The 21,972-nt window shown below is 43.9% G+C and overlaps 1 protein-coding gene across 4 annotated transcripts in view; it reads right to left on the bottom strand.

Annotated features, from left to right (window-relative positions):
* The window catches only part of LDLRAD3 (low density lipoprotein receptor class A domain containing 3), a 216,048-nt gene that overhangs the window by 108,846 nt on the left and 85,230 nt on the right, over positions 1-21,972 (bottom strand). For all 4 annotated transcript variants that reach the window (XM_016123214.2, XM_016123215.2, XM_016123213.2 and 1 more), the window contains exon 3: positions 9,044-9,169. In XM_016123214.2, coding sequence (XP_015978700.2) covers positions 9,044-9,169 — 126 coding nt within the window. The remainder of the gene's footprint in view (positions 1-9,043; positions 9,170-21,972) is intronic.

The raw sequence follows: 21,972 nt of genomic DNA, 5'->3' as shown, positions 1-21,972 counted from the left end.
CTGGTGAGTTTTAATGCATAAAACTGAAAGGACTAGCAGCCAGAATATATAAAGAACTTTCATAACTCTGAAGGAAAAAAAGACAAACAACTCAATCGGAAAATGGGCAAAGCATATTCTTGGGCAATTCCCATAATGGCAAATGGTCAATAAAAAAAACGAAAAAAAAATGTTGACTGTCACCCGTAATGAAGTACCACTTTAACCGCATCGGACTTGCCAAACTTAAGGTCTTAAAATACCAGGTTGTTAGTATTTTAAGGTATTTGAGGAAGCAGAAAGAGAGGAAGTCTCATAGACTACCAGTGGGCGTGCAAATTGGTGGATCCACCTTGGAGACCAATTCGATAATTTCTGGTAAAGTTAGGGGACATATGCTCTCCAGCCCAGCGATTTCACTGCCAGCCATACACTCCAGGGAGAATCCCAAACAAAAATGTTTATTCACTCAAACACTGTTTGTAAAATTTATAAAATTAGAAATAACTCAAATGTTCACCCACATTAGAATGGGTATGATGTGCTACAATGCTATGGCTGAATTCTACAGTAAGGGTTGGCTAACTCTTCCTGTAAAGGGCCAGAGAGTAAATATTTTAAGCTTTGCTAACCATTCAGCCTATGTCTCTGTCTTTACTCAGTTTTGCCATTGTCATGCAAAGCAGCCATAGAAAATTCTTAAAGGAAGGACGTGAGCATGTCCAATAAAACTTTATTTACAAAAGCACGTAGCAGGCTAAATTTGGTCCAGGAGCTATAGTTTGCCAACCCTTGCCGAACATCTGTGAAAAATGAATGAATCAGAGACAAAGATGAATACATTTCACAAATATAAGTTACGGAAGAACATGTCCAATGTTGTAATACTTGCATGAAGTTACCTACGCAAAAGAATGCTATTTATTTTTGATGGATAAAAATATATATACTGAAGGGAAAAAAATCTGCCCTGGAGGAAACAATGCTAAGTTCAGGACAGTGGCAGCCTCTGTAGAGAAGGGAGAAGGACAGGATCCACATTAGAAATCTGTGGTCCATCACCACGGACCTCTAATATTTGGGACATCTTATTATTTTAAAAATCTGAAGCAAATCAGGCAACACGATAACACGATTTTTTAATCGAGATATAATTGACATTAGTTTCAGGTAATGCAATATTTGTATATATTGCAAAATGTTCACCTCGAAAGGTCTAGTTAACATTCACTACCACACAGTTACGAAATTTATTTTGTGAAGAGAACCTTTAAGATCTACTCAGCAACTTCCAAATATATAACACGATATGATTAACTATAGTTAATAGTTATAATATCCTTATAATATAATGTACTAATAATATAGTATTATTAACTAGAGTTAACACAATTTCAATACTATAACTATAGATAACATGATTTTTAAGACAGGGTGTTGGGAATGTGGGGGTTCATGTAATTTCACTTTTCTTTTTCAGTATGTTTGAAAGACCATACTAAAAAAATTTTAACAGTCTAGTCTGGTAGAAATGGTTCAGTGAGCACTCACTTTCCTTCTATTCTTCCCTTGCAAAATTTTCCCTGGCCCGCAACAAACACCCATTTTTTGTATCTTTCACACTTAGGCACCTGAGTTGCTGGTAAACAACCACACCTGAGATTCCTCCTTGTCAACAGCTCCTCATAAAACTGTGTCCCCACAACCCCGCCCCCAATGCAGGGGAGAGAAATGGAGGCAGAGGATGTCAGAGGAACACTCCCCAAACCCAGGAGCAAGTCAGAACAAAAGGCCTTAGCATCATCAAAACACACATCTCAGTGTTCATGCCCTTCGAGTGAGTGCGGGGAGCTGCCTCAGGGACCTGCCTGCAAGCCCTACCCCCGCTTCAGGGTCTATTGATTCTCTGTTTATGTAAATTCCAGTGAGGTTTGTGTTCTGGTTCCCAAGGACACAGCAAATTAGAAGGGCGAGAGGATGCTGCTTGCCACCTTGCAGACAAACTATAGCAAGAAATAAAAGCTGACAACCATGGGAGGAAACAAGAAAAGCTATAAAAAGCAACCTTAAGAATTCCACAAGCACAGCAGCCTAAGATAGTTTCAAAAGAAACCAGAAAGTTCTAAAAGGAGCCAAAGGCAATCCTGTATTATAGCCTGGTCTAAAAATTATCATTCCTAAGAATGGCCTTGCACTGTTCCCAGCAAAGGCAAACACAGGTCAGGCCAAGATGCAACACATCTCAGAGAAATCCCTGTCAACAATGGTCCTTCAAGGCATAAATGCTCAGTCACTAAGCAGACTCACTTAGCCAGAGTGCAAATCTCCCCCAAAGCCCCCAGACAGCTCGTTTCAGATTCTAGGGCCTCTGCAGCTACTTACCAGGCTTAGCCTAACTTCGGGGCGAGTGTACATGAGACTATGGCGGACCAACCCGGTAAGCTCTGGACAGGCGAGGGTCAGGTCTTAGGGATTCCTGTGGTCCCATGGAGCCTCACCCAGGATCCCGAAACAGTAACTTCTCCAGGGGTTGCTCATAAACTGGCCAGGAAATGCTTTGAACTTAAGGCTGTCTCTGAATCTTTCAGCAGTAACAAATATGCTCCAAATGTAAGTTTTCTTTATCCTTCCTACAGTTTACCAGTCACTGAAAAATGTATCATTTTAACTCAGTTAACTAGGGAGAGCAACATTGTATTTTACAGTATTTATTTCAACAAGGATTGAGAAAATTGCAGCGTAAACTTCAAAAACTCAATTGTGGACTTGAAAGCTCCTGTTATTACCACAACAAACTCTGGGATCTGAGGATCTGTTCTCCAGCCCAGAGACTCAGCAAAGGGAACGTCTCTCTCTGCCAGAGGGAGGGAGGAATGAGTTAAGGTTACGCTCGGTGGTTAATTAAACTGGCTGCGTTTACTTCAACCACATCTGAAGGAAAGACCAAGGGCTCACTGCATTCTCCCAAAAGCAACTGACCGCCTCCAAGGCAGGAAATGAAGCAATCTGTCTCCGGCAGGATGTAGGAAATGTCGCCTTTAATTTATTCGAAGTCTGTGAAGTCAACCGCTCTTCTACCTCAAAGAGTTCTTGACAAAATACATCAATGAGAAAGTCCTCGTCACCAGCCCCCGCATTTCCCATCTGCTCCCCATTCCTCAGTGGGTCGCTGACTTCCTCAACCAGCATCCCCACCTCATGGGGCTCTTGTCTTCTCAGCTCCATTCCTCTGGAATCCAGGCAAGCGGAGGAAATGGAGCTGCCCCAAGACTTCCTCTGTTTGAGGATAGAAGGATCCTGGCTTCAAGCCTCTCTGCAAATAATCCATCCCATTAAGGAGCACTGCTCTCTTTGTGGCCTGGAAAATAATGCTCACAGCCCTGACCTTCAAAGGAGATGAGTAGGTCTGCCTGTGGCCAGCTGCAAGCTCTCGCCTTGCTTTCAGAATCCCCTGGATGAAGCCCCTCCCAGCAGCCCTATGCCCACGAGACCTGCATGCAGCCACAATCTGGAACTAGAACCTCTTCCGCATCTGCTAGAGGGGAACGTGCCGCCACTCTGGGCAAGAGGCAGGAGGCCAGAGGCAAAGATTCCTCACTTCTGCTTGCCCTTTCCCAGCCTCTAAGGAATCAGAGGATTTGAATTTTCAAAACCCTTCTAGACTCAGCTCAGAGCCAGTTTGCTGATGGCAGTTCGTTTCCTCCTCCCCATAAAAGCTTCCTGGTGACCTTCTATCCAACACCCGAGCCTGCCTTTTATCCAATGTCACTGCTTCTACTTCCACCTTTCTGTGGATGGCTCCCCAAACCTTTCCTCTAGCAATAAACATCTTTCTCCTGATACCTCACGGGCATCTCTGCTCGAATACCCCCTCACCTCGAACTCTGCATGTCTGCAAATGGTGTCCTTCCCTCTCCCCCTCCCCTTCAATCCGCAGGTTCTCTCTTCTTCTATTTTTCCTTAGAAGTTATTAATGGATGAAAGTGGGTCCTGAAGAACGTCCCATATCCTGGATGTGGCAGGCTGTCTACCCATGGGGTCACCAACATGTTTCTCTGGCCCTCAATTTCCTATAAACTGATGATTAGTGTCATGAACTGATGTTATGTCTCCTGGAATTCATATGTTGAAATGCCAATCCCTGATGGGATGGTATTAGGAGATGGGGACTTTGGGGGATGATTAGGGTTAGATGAAGTCATGAGGTGCCTTCATGATGGGATTAGTGCCCTTATAAGATGAGGAGAAGCCAAGGGATGTCCCTCTCCATGTGTATGCACCAAGGAGGGCCACGTGAGGTCACAAACAGCAAGAGAGCCCACACCAAGACCTTGACCATGCTGGTACCCAGGATCCTGGAATCCCAGAATTGTGAGAAATAGGTTTCTGTTGTTTAAGCCACACAGTCTATGGTATTCTGTCACAGTAGTTCAAACTGACTAAGACAGATGTGGAGGCTCAATCAGATTCAGGCTGGATGTTTTAAGTAGAAATACCTCGTAATGGTGATGTGTGTTCCTTTTAGGTCATATCAGAAGGCAAAAACAAATAGCATCTGGTTGTCTCTTGCAATGCTAAAACTGACTCGTGGGAGGTTCCAATTCCAGTTCAGACGCAGTAATCACACCCCACCCTGGCTCTCCCACTGAATGCAGCAAAAAAAGAAAAAAATGAACCTGGACAGAATACTTGTAGCATTTATTTTTAGATTCTAAAAAGTAAATGGGAGCAGGCCAATTCGGGAAGAAGACCAAAATTCTATCCTTGAAATCACTGAGCAGGTGATAAGTGTACTTATATTTTTCCCTCTCAGAGTCCCAGGAAACCAGAAAGTATCAAAGAGATCATGGAGAGGAATGTACTTGGGAAAGCGACTCCATAAAGTGATTCAGGAACTCCTAGGCTAACCCCCAAGCTGCATATGCAGGGCTTTGTCCTAATCAGCACACCGAAGACATCGAGACCTGAACTCATAGGCCACTGAGCGGGTCCCCGACTGACCACTGGGAGGTGTACATGCAAGACAGACCCAAGCAGCACTGCAAAAATTGTTTGAAAAATATTACAATCACATCCCACAGAGGGCTGCCAGTAAGTTGCAGCCTGACCCAACAGAGTCATTTGCCTACTAAAACAAAATATAAGCACTCTCCATGGGATTTAAACAAAACTCAGAATGCCAAACATAACGATCAAAGTATCCAGAATTGATCCAATTGATACAATATGAAAAATTTCAATTCTCATGGCAAAAGATGATCAACAGATACCAATGCCAAGATAAGACAGATTCTGAAATTATGTAATGCAGACATTAAAGCAGCTTATACAAATACTCTAACAAGCAATCACAAACACTCTCAAAACAAATGGAAAAATACAAAGTCTCAGCAAAAAGCTGAAGATACAAAGAACCAAAAAGGAAATTTTAGAACTGAAAAATATAGTAACCAAAATAATAAAGGACTGCACTGCATGTGCTTGAAAGCAGACTGGAGATGACAGAAGAAAAAGTACACTTGACCAAAGGCAAACAGAAATTATCCAATCTGAATGGTAAAAAGACAGAAAACTGATTAGAAAATGAACAGAGCCTCAGGAACTTTGGGGACAATAACAAAAGATATAAAGTTATCAGAACCCCATAAGAAAAGGAGAAAGAGTGAAGTATTTTTAAAAACGATTTAAAGAAGTAGCTGAAAATGTGCTAAGTATGGCAAAAGGAAAAAACCTACAGATTCAAACAGAACCCTAAAGAGGATAAACTCAAAGAAATCCACATACTCAAACACACTATAATCTGCTGAAAAAGAAGACAAAAATATCTTCAAAGTAGCCAGAGAAAAATGATGTGTTCTCTATGGAAAACGATTTAAATGACTGCAAATTTTTCATTAGAAACCACAGAGGCCAGAGGAAGTGGCGTGCCATGTTTAAAGTGCTTGAAGGAACTGTCAACCCAGGATTCTATATGCAGTAAAAATATCTGTCAGCGACGAAGGTGAAATAAAGACATTCACAGATGAAGGAAAACTCAGAGAATTTGTTGCCAGCAGCTCTGCTTTAAAAGAATTGCTTAAAGGAAGCTCTTCAGACAGAAGGGAAACGATACCAGGAGACTTAGGCTCGGAACATCAGGAACGATGGAAGAGAAACCAAAACAGTAAATATCTGGGTAAATGCAATAGGCTCGTCTTCTCTAGAGTTCCTGGAAATATATTTGAAAATCTAAAGCAAAAATTAAAACATTATCTTTTGGAGTTTTTAACAGAGAGAAATACATAGAGTGACAGAGTTTCTAATTCTACTTGAAGTGGTACAATATTGATTCAAAGCTGTTTGTGAAAAGACTGACTTCTGGTTTCAGGATTTTTCATCCTGATCCATCCAGTATAAAGCCCCCCATCAATTTTTCGTCTAATGGATTTAGCAGCCATCGATGATCTATTTTTTAATTAAGGGTTACAAAATAGAGACACTCTAATTCTCTCATTCTTCTTATTAGAGCTGGTATTCTTCGATAAAAGAGAACTTACCTAAGTTGGGTATTTAATAACCCAGAAGTATAATTCATTTAGGAAAGGGGGGATACATGATAGATTCTTTCTTTTTATTTCCCAGTTCTCAAAACGGTGAGTTAGAACCACTATTTTAAAATGGTACATAGGCCAGAGGAAAATGCTGGCTTAATACCTGTTGATTTAATTTGGAATGAATATAATTTACTCACTTAAACAATTAAAGACCAATATCCAAACATTTAAATCATACAAAGTCTTTAATTAAGGCAGAGCGCATGTAGGATAACACCATCATTTAAAATGTACATACTACAATGTGTCACACTTGCTTTTTACTGCCATTGGATTACTCTCTAGTCTGTATTATGTATGTATGTTATGAGTGTGGGTATATATATATGTATATGTATATATACCTGTATACGTATACATGCATATAGATATATATATACATATATACATATATACATGTATATATATACATATATACATATATATATCTATATGCATGTATACGTATACAGGTATATATATATCTATATATGCATATATAGATATATATCTATATGCATGTATATGTATACAGATATATATATGTATACATGCATATAGATATATATAAAATTCTCCCCTTAGATTGTAAGATCCCCATGGACAGTAGAAAGCAGAGATCAAGCTGATATACACTAAATGAAATATAAAAGAAGTGTGTCCTTGAACTTCCTAAGCCAAAGGCAAAATCCTAGTCATCATGGTCCTCCCTTTAATTACTCAGTTTTAAGTCACTATATATTTTTAAAATCAATTGCTCCATGCCGGCCACGACACTAAGCACTCTTCAGAGATTATCTCATCTAATTCTCACAACAACCCCAGGAAGCAGGCTCTCAGCGCTGCTTTCAGAGGCAAGGAAGTGACCGTGCAAAGAGATCATGTAGGATGCGCGTCTCATGCTTAATTAGGGGAAACACAGATCCAAAGCCAGACGCTCCCGCTGCACAGTCACCTTGCTCAGTCAGGCCCCGACCACGGTAGTGACATGCAGCCTTCCCGCGAAGGTGGGTTTCAGCCACTCTACTAACCATTCGACAATCCAGCAGCTCTGCCGTATTTCTGCCATGAGAGACCCAGAAGATGAAATAAGGCAACAGGAGACGGCACATGGGAGAGTTATACACTCCCTGTGTCCTGCTGGGAGGGTACGGCAATGACTGTTCCTTGAAAAGACATAAATAACACAGGAGACAGCCACCCTCTTCTTCAGGGACTTAAAACAGAACCAACGGGATAAGGGAAAATCAATTTATCAAAACAATCGCTGAAGTCATTAAAACGTATGTTTTGAAAACAATTAATAACATGAGAAAATGGTCACATTAAAGAGGACATCTTACTTACACACAGCAGAGAGGGGAGAGAGGGAGAGAGGGAGAGAGGGAGAGAGAGAGGGAGGGAGGGAGGGGGAGAGAGAGACAGAGGAGAAGCGACTGGCTCAAAACAGCCGAATAATAAGAGTGTTTCATTCTGGGCAGTTTTGTTTCCCTCTTTCTACTCCTCTATGTTTTGCAAGTTCTTTATAATAATCAGGGGGAAAAAAGTCATTAAAAAAAGGTAGGCATAGAAAATAAATGTGTAAACTTGTCCGGCACTGACCACAGTTCCGAAGGCTCTAGCAGTCTAAACATGGAAGAGGAAAGGAAGAAGAAACAGTGAGCAGCGAGCAGCAGCAGGTACAAAGCAACTTGCTGGGAGAGATGAATCAGGATGAGAGGTGGGAAGACCTTCGGCGACCTTCAGTGACTTGCAGGTCACTGAAGCTGTCGCGTGTGAAGTGATTTTGGACACAGGGATGTTGGCCAGGAAGGGACTGCAGGTATTCAGGCCAACACCAAGACTAGTAAGAGGTAAGGTGGGCCGGAGAGAATAAGAGGGAGTGTGTGTCTGTGTTCACACCATGGAACATTACACAGCAGGTAAAAGGAATCGAGGTGGTCATGAGACAAAACCTTTAGCTTGTTATACTATTCGGATGTTTTTTCAAAAAACATTCTTACAGTACGTATACGATAAATATATAAACAGCTTTTTTAGAAAAAGGATTCACAGTAAGAAGGAAAGCAAGTATATAAACCTGAGGTGTTCCGTGGGAGATTCAATCAGATGAGGGTCTGAATGAGCCCAGAACTACTGACTCTGCTACTTAATGAGCTGTGAGACACTGGACGAGTTCATTTATTTCTCTACGCTTCAGATTCCTTATCTGCTAACATGGAAATTACACCTGCATTTGCAGAGCTATTGTCAGAACTGAAAACAAAGTATGCCCAACGCCCAATAGTAGCCTCAGAAGAGTCCCTGATAAACGGTAGCTGAGCATTTACACATTTACACCAGACAAAAGAAGTAAAGAACAGAATCTGGGTAACAACAGAAAAGGCCTGAGCCAATGAGTCTGAGAGCAGGAGGGTGAGCGGGGCCAGTCTGGAGGCGGTGGGCGGCTGGAAGGAACGAGGGGTCGCCGCGTGCGAGCTGCCAACACTTACTACAGTTCTCTTCATCGCTGCCATCAGGACAGTCCTCAAACCCGTTGCAGCGGAAGCGGCCGATGATGCAGTGGATGCCGCTGGCGCAGGGGAAGAACGTCGGGCCGCACTTCGATTTAGCCTTGGCTGCAGGGGGAGACACAGGACAAACAGTAAGACGGCAGCAGGGTAAGTTTTCTGCCCATTGCATACCCAGCCCGCTAACTCTCAGTGTGCAAATGGGTCCTTTTACACTTACCCTGAAGTCTCCCACAGTTTCTTACCACCGCCACCCACCTCCAACACCCAGCCAGACTGGAAGCCCACGCACATCATCCTCTAGGAAGGAAGGAGCTAAATAAATCCTTCTGCTTCAAAAATCCCAAAGAGGCTGACACAGCCACCCCACCAGCAGGGATCAATCAAAATGTTCTGAACAAGGAAGGAAGGAATGGGTGAGTAAACGAATGATGGATGCAGCTCGCTCCTAGGGTGCCAATGTGCCATTCAAAATTCATTCCCTGACTGTGAAAGTAATCACCCACATTGGGTGCGTGCTTACGATACTAGATGGTGTGGCCAGTACTTCACACGGATCACATCTTTCAATCTACCCAGCAACCACCCAACGGGACGGTGTGCAGAAAAAAATGAACATTAACAGGCTTGAGGCTGCTCTCCTTAGAAAGGCTTGCTGGCAGGGTTAACCCTTGCGTGGGAACTCGGATTTTGGGAGGGGTTGCACCGTTCCCTTATCAGAATGGCTCACTGTACCCAAACGAATTACGCAAACGGTACAGTTTACACTGAACACCCGTTTTTATTCTGTGCGTTTGGGGTTTTGGTACATGCCAGGCACAGGGTGCCTGTGTGACCAGCTCCCAGTAAAACCTCTGGACCCTGAGTCTTACAAGGTTATCCAGAGAAAACATTTAACACATGTGGTCACAACTCGTTGCTGGGGGGTTGAGAGCGTCCTGTGCGGCTGCACTGGGAGAGGAATCTCGGAAGTCTGCACTTGGCTTCCCCTGGACTTCAGGCACCTCGTCCCTTTGTTGGTTTTGCTTTGTCTCTTCGCTGTGATAAATATTAGCTGTGTGACTATATGCCGAGTTCTATGAATCCTCCTGGCAAATTACTGACCCCGGGGGCTGTCTTGGGAACCCCTGACAAAGGTGGGTATAGTTCTCATCCCCATTTTACAGATGAGATTTGGGTGGTGAAGTGACTTGCCCGAAGTCACACGGCTGGAACATCCGGCACTGGCGTGAGAACCCCGGCACACACAGGCTCCAGAAGTCACACGCTCAACCCGCTCAACTGCGCTGCCAAAGGCTGCCCCTTCTCACGACAGAAACCAGACTCCTACTCCGAGAAATTCTTCTTCCATTCCTGCTGTGCAAACAGTTTTAACAGGAACTGCTGTATCTCGGGCTTGACTGAGTGTCATACCAACCGAACAGCCCTGTGGGGTAACATACTTTCCCGTGAAGGGCGCTGGCCACCCTGGCCGGCAATAAATGAGGTGTAAGGTCAGATGTATTACTGCATCTCAGGTAGCGGATCCCGCCCAGTGTCCCTTGTCTCCTGTCTGACAGGCAGGACTCGTGGTCCTCAAAAAGGAAGGGCCATTTTTTTTTTTTTTGAACAAACAAACAGTAAATTACGTTCATTTTCCTGGCATCAGCAACATGCCAACGTTAGCAGCAGCTGATCTACAATCAAGAGGGTTTTTAGGCCCGGGACATGCCTGGGTTTTAAAAACCCACATGGCCACGTTTCTTTCTGGAACTTGTATAATGGTACTGGTCTGCCCTTGATGAAGCACAAACTTGGGAGATAGTGTCTGGGTTCAAATTATGGCTCTTATTTTTAATGACCTTGGTCAAGTTTCTAAATATTACTGAGCCTCAGTTTCCTTATCAGTAAATTGGAGCTAACATCTATCTCACAGGGCTCTAGGAAGGGTTCAATGCAATAATCTATAGAAAATGCTTAGCACAGAGCATAGCGTACAATACTCACTAAACAATAATGCTTATGTTATTTATACTCATCATCATCATCATCATCATCATCACTATGTTTATAGCATTCTGAAGCTGATCCTTGGGCTGCTGATTATTTTTCTGGTTACCAAAGTTTAAAAAAAGCTCATTATGGAAGATCTCTATGTATTGATATGAACACACAAAAAAACACAAAGCACAAAAGAGTATCTTCAGTACTTTAACTCTCCACGTAGCAAGAGAAGGCGACATAGGAAAATATACATGTATTGGCTCATCTGTACACGAGAAATACAAGGAGGAGAAGCCAGGCACCAAAGACGTTGGTTACTTGAGGTTGTGGGTGGGAGAGGGGTGGAAAGGATGGGGAAACGGAACGGGTGGTGGCAACGGGAAGGCTGCACGTTTCTCCGTGTCTATTTGCAGAGCTCTGACGCTTAGAACCATGACGACATTTGACATACTCAAAAAATAAACAATTAAAATCAACCTTGTGTGTGCGCGGACTCGAAATGCAATATAAACAGCAACGAATGAACGTTGACTGTATTGCAGATGAATAACACCACAGTGAAGGGGGTGGGAAGGAAAAGAACTAGCCTAAGCCGCCCAGCAAACCATTACGTTGATTGGATTCTGTAAGCTAAAGAAAACAAAGAATTGCACACAGGTACAGTACTCTAGTTATATTTGTTTGTCACAGAGGTTTGGACAAGCAATTCAGAAACTACCTTTTGTGTGCACTGGGGTCGAACAGATATGTAAATATATTGTAGATAGTAAGAGCGAGTTCTCACTATCAGAGGAAAGTAGGAAGGCTAAAATGAACCCTGAGACTCTGGACTGGATTTGAAGACATCGGTATGAACTCAAGTTCAGATGGAAGGGTGGGAAGGAGAGGGGAGGGGCGGGGAGGAGAGGAGACCAAGATTCCTTGGATAAGTGGCTGATTCCAGGGGGAAAATACAAGGTGAACCTGGAGTGCCTTGTGTTGCCGGAAAGTAAAGAAGGGCTCAATCTTTAATGAAGGCTCAATCAAACGGGCACAGGAGTCAACCCGGAGGTGCCCCCAGTGGCCAAAGCTAGAACAATCTGAGTGAGAAAATAAACAGTAGTACTAGATTGTAACCCAGAGAGTAAAATAAATATCTGTGAGTCCATACGAATACCGTAAATTACTGAATAAATAAGTAAATGAGGGAAAAGGGAAAGTTCTTTGTTACAAAAGAATTCCAGTTAATAACCATAGAAGGGATGTGGGAAACAGAAAGTCGCCATTAAACAAACACCATAGTAGTAACTGTCGGAGGCAAGACCCAGTGACGGATGCGCACGTGACAGGGATCAGCCCTGCAGGTCGCCCGTCGGGGATCAGGGAAGAAAGGCTGCCTACAGGCTTTTGGACATCTGAGAGCATTTCGTCCTAACCTCACTACATCACTCCTCCATTCGGAATGGCACCGCCCGCCCACCTCCTTAAAAAAGTCCCCATCCCAGCGCCATGCAGCCCCAGGGGACCACTACGACTTCATGCCCACCCGCTCCCCGTGCTCTGGCTATGCTGGCCTCCTGGCTCCTCCTCGAGCCGCACCGCAGGACCTTTGCACCTGCCATTCCCTCTGCCTGGAATGCCTTTCTCCAGCGGTTAGCATGGCTCACTCCTCCATCTATTTAGGTCTCTTTCACCATTGCGCTGTCTACAGTAGAAACTCCATCCTCCGCCCTCAGTTACCCTGGCTGTTACTCTGCTTTTCTTCCTTTTCTTTCACAGGAAAAGCCGTCAACTTTGTGTTGCGCTATTTGATGAACAGACACTCTCACTTGAATACTTTCATTCACCACTTTCGAAGGAGCTGCACTATATAGTGCCCACATCGGGTAGCTAACAAATACTTGCTGAATATACAAAAGAACCTATAAAAGAAGGGAGTGGGAATGGGTAATAATAGCTAGCACTTGCTGAATGCTTGGCATGGGCTAAGACTTCTGTCCTATATTTTACAAAGAGCATCTCGTTGACTCCTCACCAAATTTCATTTTACACATAAGAAGACTGAGGCCCAGAATTGAAGAAGCTTGACACTGCTAATAAACAATGTCAAACCTTGCTCTTGACTCATCTGCTCCACTGCCTCTTTAGATATTTGTAAGGCTCGGTCCAGCTCCAAAAGACTAGCCTTCATGAGACAAAGAAAGAGAAAAGAGAGTGAGAACATGACTAATTATAAATGAATTAGCTACCATTCAATTAAGCAGCTCTTTGGCTCTGCCCTTGCACCTTCTTCAAGAATTACTCATGAGACTTCCTGCCTTGTCAGGGATGCTCAGCTGCAGTCTCTGTCAGAGGAAGTCTGTCCCTGTTATGATTTACATCTGCACCATCAGACTCTGCTAAGGCAACTGCCAGCAGATCGCAGGCGGCCAGCCGAGCGCCTGGCAGAGGCTCAGAGAGAAGCCAGTCACTGACAGCAGCTGTCGGCCGCCTGCCTGCATGGCCCGCTGTGAGGCTCAGGGAGGCTCTGGACAAAGTCTGTATCCCCCCCCCCCACACCCCCATTTCCACAAAGGGGAGATTAGGTAGAAGACTGACTGTCTAAAATCACCTCGACAAAGGCCGGTGAGGGCTGGGGGCTGGGGGTCTCCATTCCACTTTATATTTCAATTCACCACTTTGCAAGGAGTTCTCCAAGAACTTTTCAAGGCGGGGATCAGGGCTCTTCAGGGGGCTGGTTTATTCCCTGATCCTCTCCCTCCTTAGAGCCTGGCTGTTATAGTTCTGAATGGCACTGATCAGTAAAACAAACAAACAAAAAAATGTTTAAACTAGATGGAAGTGGACAAAGGACTAACACGATTGCCAACTTTTTATTTTACCAGCAAGGAGGACATACGAATATGCGCAATAATCTCTGCTCAACGCTGCCCTAAATGAAAAGCTGCTTTAGCGTCCAGTATGCAGTATTTGGGGAGCATGTCGGAACTGGAAGGGAACTGGGAGACGCCTCAGTGTCGCCAGGCGGTGACACCCTCAGAACAAAGACCTGATCTTGACGTGCACACAGCTGGAACACAGCAGGTAATCCACACAGGTTCATTCCATAATTCATTCTCACATTTCACACTGAGGCCCAAGAAGGCCACTTAGGACTTACCCAAAGTCATATGTCTATTTAGGATCAGGCTGCTCTGGAATCCAGTCCTCATGCCCCCGAGTCTAGTCTCTTTCAGCTACACTAGGCTTTAGGTAGGGTGCTGCAGGGTCATGCCCTGCCCAACCCCACATCAGGGATCAGATCCAGGAGACACCCCAAGAAAAGGGGTCATGAGAAAGAAAGTCCCTCTTCCACAGGACCAGAACTCTCCAAGCCCTGGATAGTGACAATCTCCACCAGGCATGCTTGTGGCTCTCAATCTAACAAGGAAAGGGTTCATGGCAGCCCTGGTCCTCAGAGATGATGAAGGATGCAGTGTGGGCCTGTGGTCTGCTCTTGCTACCCAGACTCCCCATTGTAATCACGAAAAAAGGGGTGGACGAGGGCTGCAACGCCAGAGCCTCTCTCTGTTTAGCCAGAAGAGCCATGATCTCAGCTCGTCAGACCTGCAGCATCTCTCAGGCTGAGGCAACAGCTCCAGCCATAGCCCAGCCATAGACCCACATTCAGGGTCTCTCTTCCAAACCTCTGTGGTTGGCCAAATAAGCAACAGCCGCCACCTCCACTCCCTGCTCCAGCATGCTGCCGGTGTGTACCGGCGGTAGCCCAGATAACCAGAAGCAGGAGCCTTAAGCTCTTCCGCAAAATTGCCATCCTTGCTTTGTAAACTCAAGACATAAGTCGCTGTGAAAAATTCAAATGACAAGAGAAATGTACAAAAACAAATGTAAAAATCACCCCAAGTTGCTGCCGCCAAAGGAAACCCACTGTGGCCATTTTGGTTGACGCGTTCCTGAAGCGGAGTCTCGCAAACCATAATGTGCAAATGGACAGCCCTAGGACCTCGTTAAAATAAAATGCAGTGGGTCTGGAGTAGAGCCTGGGATTCTGCACCCCTAATGCGTTCCCAGGGAACACTGATGCTGCCGGTTCCTTCGCTAGCAAAGGACCACTGTCTTGTCCGTTGCTCCGTTCTCCATGCTCTGAACAGTGCCTGGCACAGAAGTTACTCAGTAATTACTGACAGAATTAATCAATAGAAGTCAGAGTATATCTGGTTCAATGCACCCATGAAGTATCATGCTATTCTGAATCCTACTCTTGTCACTTAAAAATACACTGTGACATCTTTTCATGTTGACAACTACAGGTCCACACCATCGCTTTTGATGGTTAAGGGTAATTTTACTGCATCTCAGTACCCACAGGTCCTATTAGTGGTGGATATTTGGGGCGTTTTCAAGAAACAGTGCACATCCAGATGTTTATGTTATTTTCCCCACTTGTATAATACTTCTTTAAGGTATAACCGCTAAGTCAAAGGACATACATATTTCACATTCTGGCATCCTTTTGATCATCTTCCTCCTCCCCGAGGAGCTGGTACTGCCTTCTGGCCACAGACGGCCGCAGGGAAGGCCTCCGCCCAGGACTGTCTGAGATGCACTCACTCTCCTCAGCTGGCAGGGATCCTCCTGGACGCGCCCAGGCTGGGGCTACCCCACGGGTCCTCCAGGTTTATGTTGTCGGTCCTTCCCTGCTGCCGGTGCTCATGGTTCTCCATTTAGCTCTGTCTCGCTTCATTTTAACATCTGTGCATTTCATTACTTTGCAGAGTAGGAGACATTCCTATCTTGTCAAGGAAACCATGACTCTTCTCATCTTTTTAAATGTGCACTGGGTGTCGGGCATCAATCTTGCTGGGACCGACTGCCCTGAGTCACACCGATCATCCCTCCTTCTAGGACACACTGCTGACCTCCCCAGGCTGTACTTTCCCATCTAAGGATGCTGACAAAGGGCAGGTTCTCGCTCTGCTGACTGTCCCATTTCCCAGTATTTCTCCAGAATCTCCTGTCCTATGTGGCAGTCTTTCATGAAGATGGGGGTCAGTGATCCCCCTGCAGCAGAATCTTCAGCAATGCTTGTGAAGGCACACGTTCCTGGGTCTCTCTCCACAGAGGATTTTTAAGCACACAGAGGATTCCAATACACACACACATGTGAATACCCTACTCAGAGTCTACCTACGTCTCATGCCCAGAAAGCAAATGACCTCATCCGTCCTTTCTTCCTGATAGCATCACTGCCAAGAATTCTAGCTACAGGACCAATGTGGGGCTTATTCTGACCATCACCCTCCTTGAGTCAAGTCTAACACTCACATCTCAGATCGTGTAGTTACCATGCACAAGGCAACCCCAGGCCTTGTTATGATCCTTCCCCTTTTCAGCAGGTTCTTTCTTCCTCCACGTTCATGTGCAGGAAACGAATAACTCTGTTTTATACACAAAAAGCTGTGGGCTCATATTCAAACAGTTACTGTCCTAGCAAAAAGGCACTTTTAGAGCTTTAAAAGTCTGAACCAGTTCTGACCACTTTTTAAGGCTTTATATTTTACCTATTTTTACAAAATAGGGCTTAAGGGGCCTAAGAATTTTTACTGACCCCTCTTGGCCAGTAACAAAATATTCCTGAGCATCCTACTACCCATCAGGCACTGAGTCCCTTGAGAGGCGATTCGACAGCACTCCCTAAGTGACAGGGGACACAGATAAGTGAGCCTCTGTATGCAGTGCCGTGAATGCTCTGATGGGGGAGCTAGAGGACACCCTATCTCAAATTGGCAGGGGGGCAGAGGAGGGGGAAAGGTGGGTGTCAGAAAAGACTTCTCAGAGGAAAGCCAGCCTCAGGGGAGATACTCCACACACACCTAAGGGTGAAACCAATGTAATTCTTAGACAGTCTGAGGTCTTATTTATTTAATTATTCATTCCATTAACATTAATTCACAAACCCAGAGCAATACCAGCAAAGAACGGGGATGCACAGGAGATGGCTGTGCCACAGATGAAAATTCAGTCCGGGTGGGACCGAGGAGCGAAGGTTGTGCCAGGAAGTGGGAACAGCACATGCAGGAACGATGTGTCACCAGAAGAACTGAAAGGGAGGCCACGTGAACCCTCTCTGCTTCTCATATCAGTAAAAGTACCCAGTATCTTTTTCTTTAATTAAAAAAATTAAGAACCTTATTCTCGGAAAAAAAAAAAATAGTGCTATGAGCTAGCTGCAATTCAACTCATGCTAAAGATGTGAGAATTTTCAGTGCCATACTAAAGTATAAATTAGAAAAAAATCAAATTATAAAATTCACATAATCTGAATTGACATGCATGCACCCCCAAAGTGACTGACCACATGAAGCCATCATTGGCTAAAACTTCGCAAAAAGTAAGGGATCTGACGTTGCTACTATATGCAGTCCCCTAGTACATTTTGTAAAATGTCAAATTGTGGTTCCTTTTTAAAGTCAACAAAGATTTCATGGCTGGAAGCGGGAAAGCAAAAAAAAAAAAAAAAAAAGGCCTTATAAAATAACAGACTTGTAAAAAGTGCCACGCCCAGATTCTCTAAGAAGTCTAGGAGGGAAAAAAAAATACGTCTTTCATTCTTGTTCTAAACAAAAGACAAAAAGCCCAGGAAGCCAAATCCACACCCGGAATTCCAGCCTTTACAAATTCATTATTGTTTGGTCAAAAAAGCTCTTTGCTTGTTCCAGCAGTTCAATTCCACATGACCACTGAAGTGGACATCAAGTTTTATTGATCAAATATCACAAAGTATTACATTTTTTTTGTATTTTCCCCCTCTTTAAATCCTGCCCCCGCCCCGCCCGCCAACTTCCACCTCCGACCTACATAAGGACACTGCTGTCTCCCTTCAAGAACTGGATCTCTGAAGGCGGGGTGTCCCCTCCCACGTGCTCCCGGCATACACTCGGGTCCTGGTATACTGGGGCCCAGATCATGGTTCCACCTGGGGCACAAACCCAGGACCTATACCCTTTGGACTAAGAGTCAGAGGGCTTAGAGTGCTCATAAGCATCTGGGTTTCTATCCCCAGTTCTGCCACATAATAGCTAAGACCTTGAACAAGTCACTTAACCTCCTTTGGCCTCAGTGTCCCCTCTAAAAGGAGCATAAAGGTAGTACCGATATACTCAGTGGCTGGAAAATAAGAGGAGATTTTGCATGAAGAGAAAACAGCACAATGCTTGCTATCTAGCAGGAATCCAATAATATCCTGCCTTCCTTAACATGGTGCTGCAAACAGGTCTCCTTCACATATATGGATGGCCCAGAGAAAAAGGATGCGGAGCCAATGTAATGTTTAAACAAGATCTTACTCTTTCAGTTGTTCATTCCGTTAATGTTAATTCTCAAACGCTTTATGCCGCACATAGGACCAAGTGTGGGGGTTGCAAAGAGAATCAAACATTCACACGTAACTTCAGCTAGCAAGAAGCTCCTAGCCAAGGAACACCTGGTCATGATGAAAAAAAAAGAAGAAGAAGAAGAGGACAATAAACAGATAATTGTAATGAGATGTGATAAGTGCTATATAAGGTGTATAAACATTTGCCTTTCAACGCCGTATTATAGTAGTTAAGAATGCAGAGTTACATATCAGCCTGCCTCCATTCAAATCTTGGTTCTACCGCTTACTGGTTATATAAGTCATGATGAGTTATTTTACCTCTCTGTGCTTTCTTTTCCTCATCAGGGAATGAAGATATTAACAGTACCTATCTTGTGAGGTAGCTGTGGGGATTAAATGAGACATTATAACATTTGCTTAGTTTTCCTCTGGAATACAGCATTGGTTGTGATAGTTAATATTATATTAGCTATTGTTATATATATTACATATCAGCTATTAATTGATATTATACTATACAGTATTATGTAGGAGTGTTATATAGTATCACACAGTATTATTCAACAGTACTAGCTATTACTATTACTTTTATCACTTATTATGATTATTTTGAAACAGTTTCTGCCCAGCTGGGGACACTCACTCCACCTGTGAGGGGGTGGCCTGAGTTTAAGAGGAACTCAAAGAGTATGACTCACTCGGCCTGCAGGACCCAGGAAACAAGGCACAAAAGAGTGCTATTTTAGTTGAGTGTGAAAGATTAGAAGAAGTGTGTTGATGAGAAAGGACAGGAAAGGGCATTCTAGACAAATGAATGACATGAACGAAAGCTCCAAGTTGTGAGCGGCTATGGCTTATACCGAGATCGGGGCGAAGTCAGGGCATCTCTAACACAGAACGTGTGGCAGGAGGTGAGGCTGGGAGAGAGGCAGACAAGAGGTTAGACACTTACTCTTCGAGCCAATGGGCTTCTTCGTAAAGGAAAGTAATGAGTCAGATGTTTTTGTTTGTTTGTTTGTTTTATGAAGGGAATCTTTATGAATGGACAATGATATTGTGAGACTCTGTAAGTCAAGGAAATATCCTCCTCATTCCCAAAAGGCTCTGAGGGAACTGAAGAGAGCTAAGTCTGTAATATTCTTTGGGCTTTCAGGAGGAAAGGGACTATAAACAATATGGGAATTCAAAGTGCCTGTTGTTGCCCTTTAAATTAATTTCATTATTAAGAATGGCAGGAACAAGTGTTGGCGAGGATATGGAGAAAAGGGAACCTTCATGCACTGTTGGTGGGACTGCAAACTGGTACAGCCACTATGGAAAACGGTCTGGAGATGCCTCAAAAAATTTAAAAAAGAATTACCTTATGACCCAGCAATGCCATTTCTGGGTATTTATCCAAAGAAAACTAAAACACTAATTCAGAAAGATATATACACCTTTATGTTCACTGCAGTGCTATCTACAACAGCCAAGATATGGAAGCAACCTACGTGCCCACTAACAGACGACTGGATGAAGACAGGGTGGTACATACATACGACGGAATATTACTCAGCCACAAAAAAATAAATAAATAAATAAAATCTAACCATTTGCAGCATGTATCAACCTAGAGGTTATCATATCAAGCAAAATAAGTCAAATAGAGAATGACAAATACCATATGATCTCACTCATATGTGGAATCTAAAGAACAAAATAAATGAACAAACAAAACGGAAACAGACTCTTAGATACAGAGAACAAACTGGCGATTGCCTGATGGGAAGGGAGTTGGGTGAAAAAGGTAAAGGGATGAAGAAGCACAAATTGGTAGTTACAAAACAGTCACAGGGATGTGAAGTACAGCATAGGGAATATAGTCAATAATATTGAAATAACTATGTATAGTGCCAGGTGGGTACTAGACTAATCGGGGGATTCGCTTCCTAAATTATATAAATGTCTAACCACTATTCTGTACACCTGAAACTAATATAAAATAATATTAAATGTAAAACCTAATTAAAAATAAAAAATAACAACAAAAGAGGATAAGAAAAAAGGCAAAACAAGTTAGCAAGTTTGGGAGTAGGAAAATTATCTTTAGGACCTAAAGGGTTTTTTTAGGTTATTTATTTTGGCTATTTCTAATGCATGTGCATGTGGGTATGAAGGTGTGTTTGTGTGCATGTATATTGCAATGAAAACCCAAAGAATCTATAAGCAGGAAACCCAGAAATCCCCAACTGATTCTTCTACAGACAAACCTTGAGGGAAAAAGAGCTCTAAAAAGGTAATAAATAAATGTGGGTCAGATAACGTAGCCTCCGGAGGCTCTTCACAGCTTGCAGGGAAAACTTCCTGACGGTGGATCGGTCCCCGGGATTAAGAGCAGACGTGGGAACAGACACGGCTAGACCAGAACAGCGCCCGCCTTCAAAGGAGCGTTTCAAGGAGGGCATCATCCAGCTCCGTGAAAGGCGATACCCAAGGGACAACTCCTGAGAAAAACAAGGCGGGAAGGTGAAAAACTAAGAAAAAGGGGTGGGTAAGGAGGGATGTGAGAATCACATTGAGTTTTCAGGTTTGAAGAAAAACGAATACAGAAGAATACCTCATAGACCACCTTCCGTCTTGCTGGGCAAATGAGGGTCACCTTTGCCACAAAGAAGGCCTTACTTTTCAGAGGCATTGCTCTCTCCCTCCCGCTGGACCCCTGACAAACTCTGAGGTTTTTCTTCTTAAAACTAACCCTTGTGTCTGTGCATGTCCATTACCTTCAGACTTGTGAAGAGGAGGCTCATTTCTCACTAGCTCTCGAGAGGGGCCTCCGTCCTGCTTACCCGTCCCTCCTCACGCAATCCCCGTACACAGAAGGGCTCGGAGCTCAGGATTTTGGTTACCGTGACCCTCGCAAAGAGCTCCGGAGAAAGGCCCGTCATGTGAAGATGAAAGGTGGGGACATGAAGGGGACAAGGGCGCTCAGGGGCGCAGTCCTTCGTGTGGCGGTGTCTACAGAGCGCAGGGCGAGGGAGGCGGCTGTCCGGCTGCCGCGACAGGCTGAGCCGGAGAACGTGGTCTCTGTCACGAGGTAAACAAAACACAACTGTTTGAGGAAAGTACTTAACCCGCTGCCAATCTTGCTCAGGAGAGGTTTTCACGGAGATATCCCGAGTTTCTACGTTGCCCTCGGCACCAGCCACGGGACTCACATCATCCCACCGGAATCTTCTCTTGGCAGCTGTGGGCTAACTTTAAAGACAAAACATCCATCCTCAGCTTCTAATTTATCCGACAGGAGCACCAACCCTCGATCCTGACTGTACATTAGAATACCCCAAGAAGAGGGAAAAAAAAAAACCTATCTAAAATCAAGAGCACTGGAATGATTACATTAATATTAGAAAAAAAAAAAACACCAGAATTTAAAACAAAAATATGTTCCTAAAGACAAAGAAATAATCAAACCATTGGAGGACATAATTATACGTACCCCCAAAACAGAGCCACAAAATACACGAAACAAAAACTGTCAGAACTGAAAGGAGAAATAGACATTTCAACAATAAAGAGTTGGAGACGTCAATAC

This window comes from Rousettus aegyptiacus, unplaced genomic scaffold (genome assembly GCF_014176215.1).
Source record: "Rousettus aegyptiacus isolate mRouAeg1 unplaced genomic scaffold, mRouAeg1.p scaffold_m13_p_5, whole genome shotgun sequence".
NCBI lineage: Eukaryota > Metazoa > Chordata > Mammalia > Chiroptera > Pteropodidae > Rousettus > Rousettus aegyptiacus.
The sequence above is the reverse complement of the archived record's forward strand: the minus strand, read 5'-3'. Positions and strand labels throughout refer to the sequence as shown.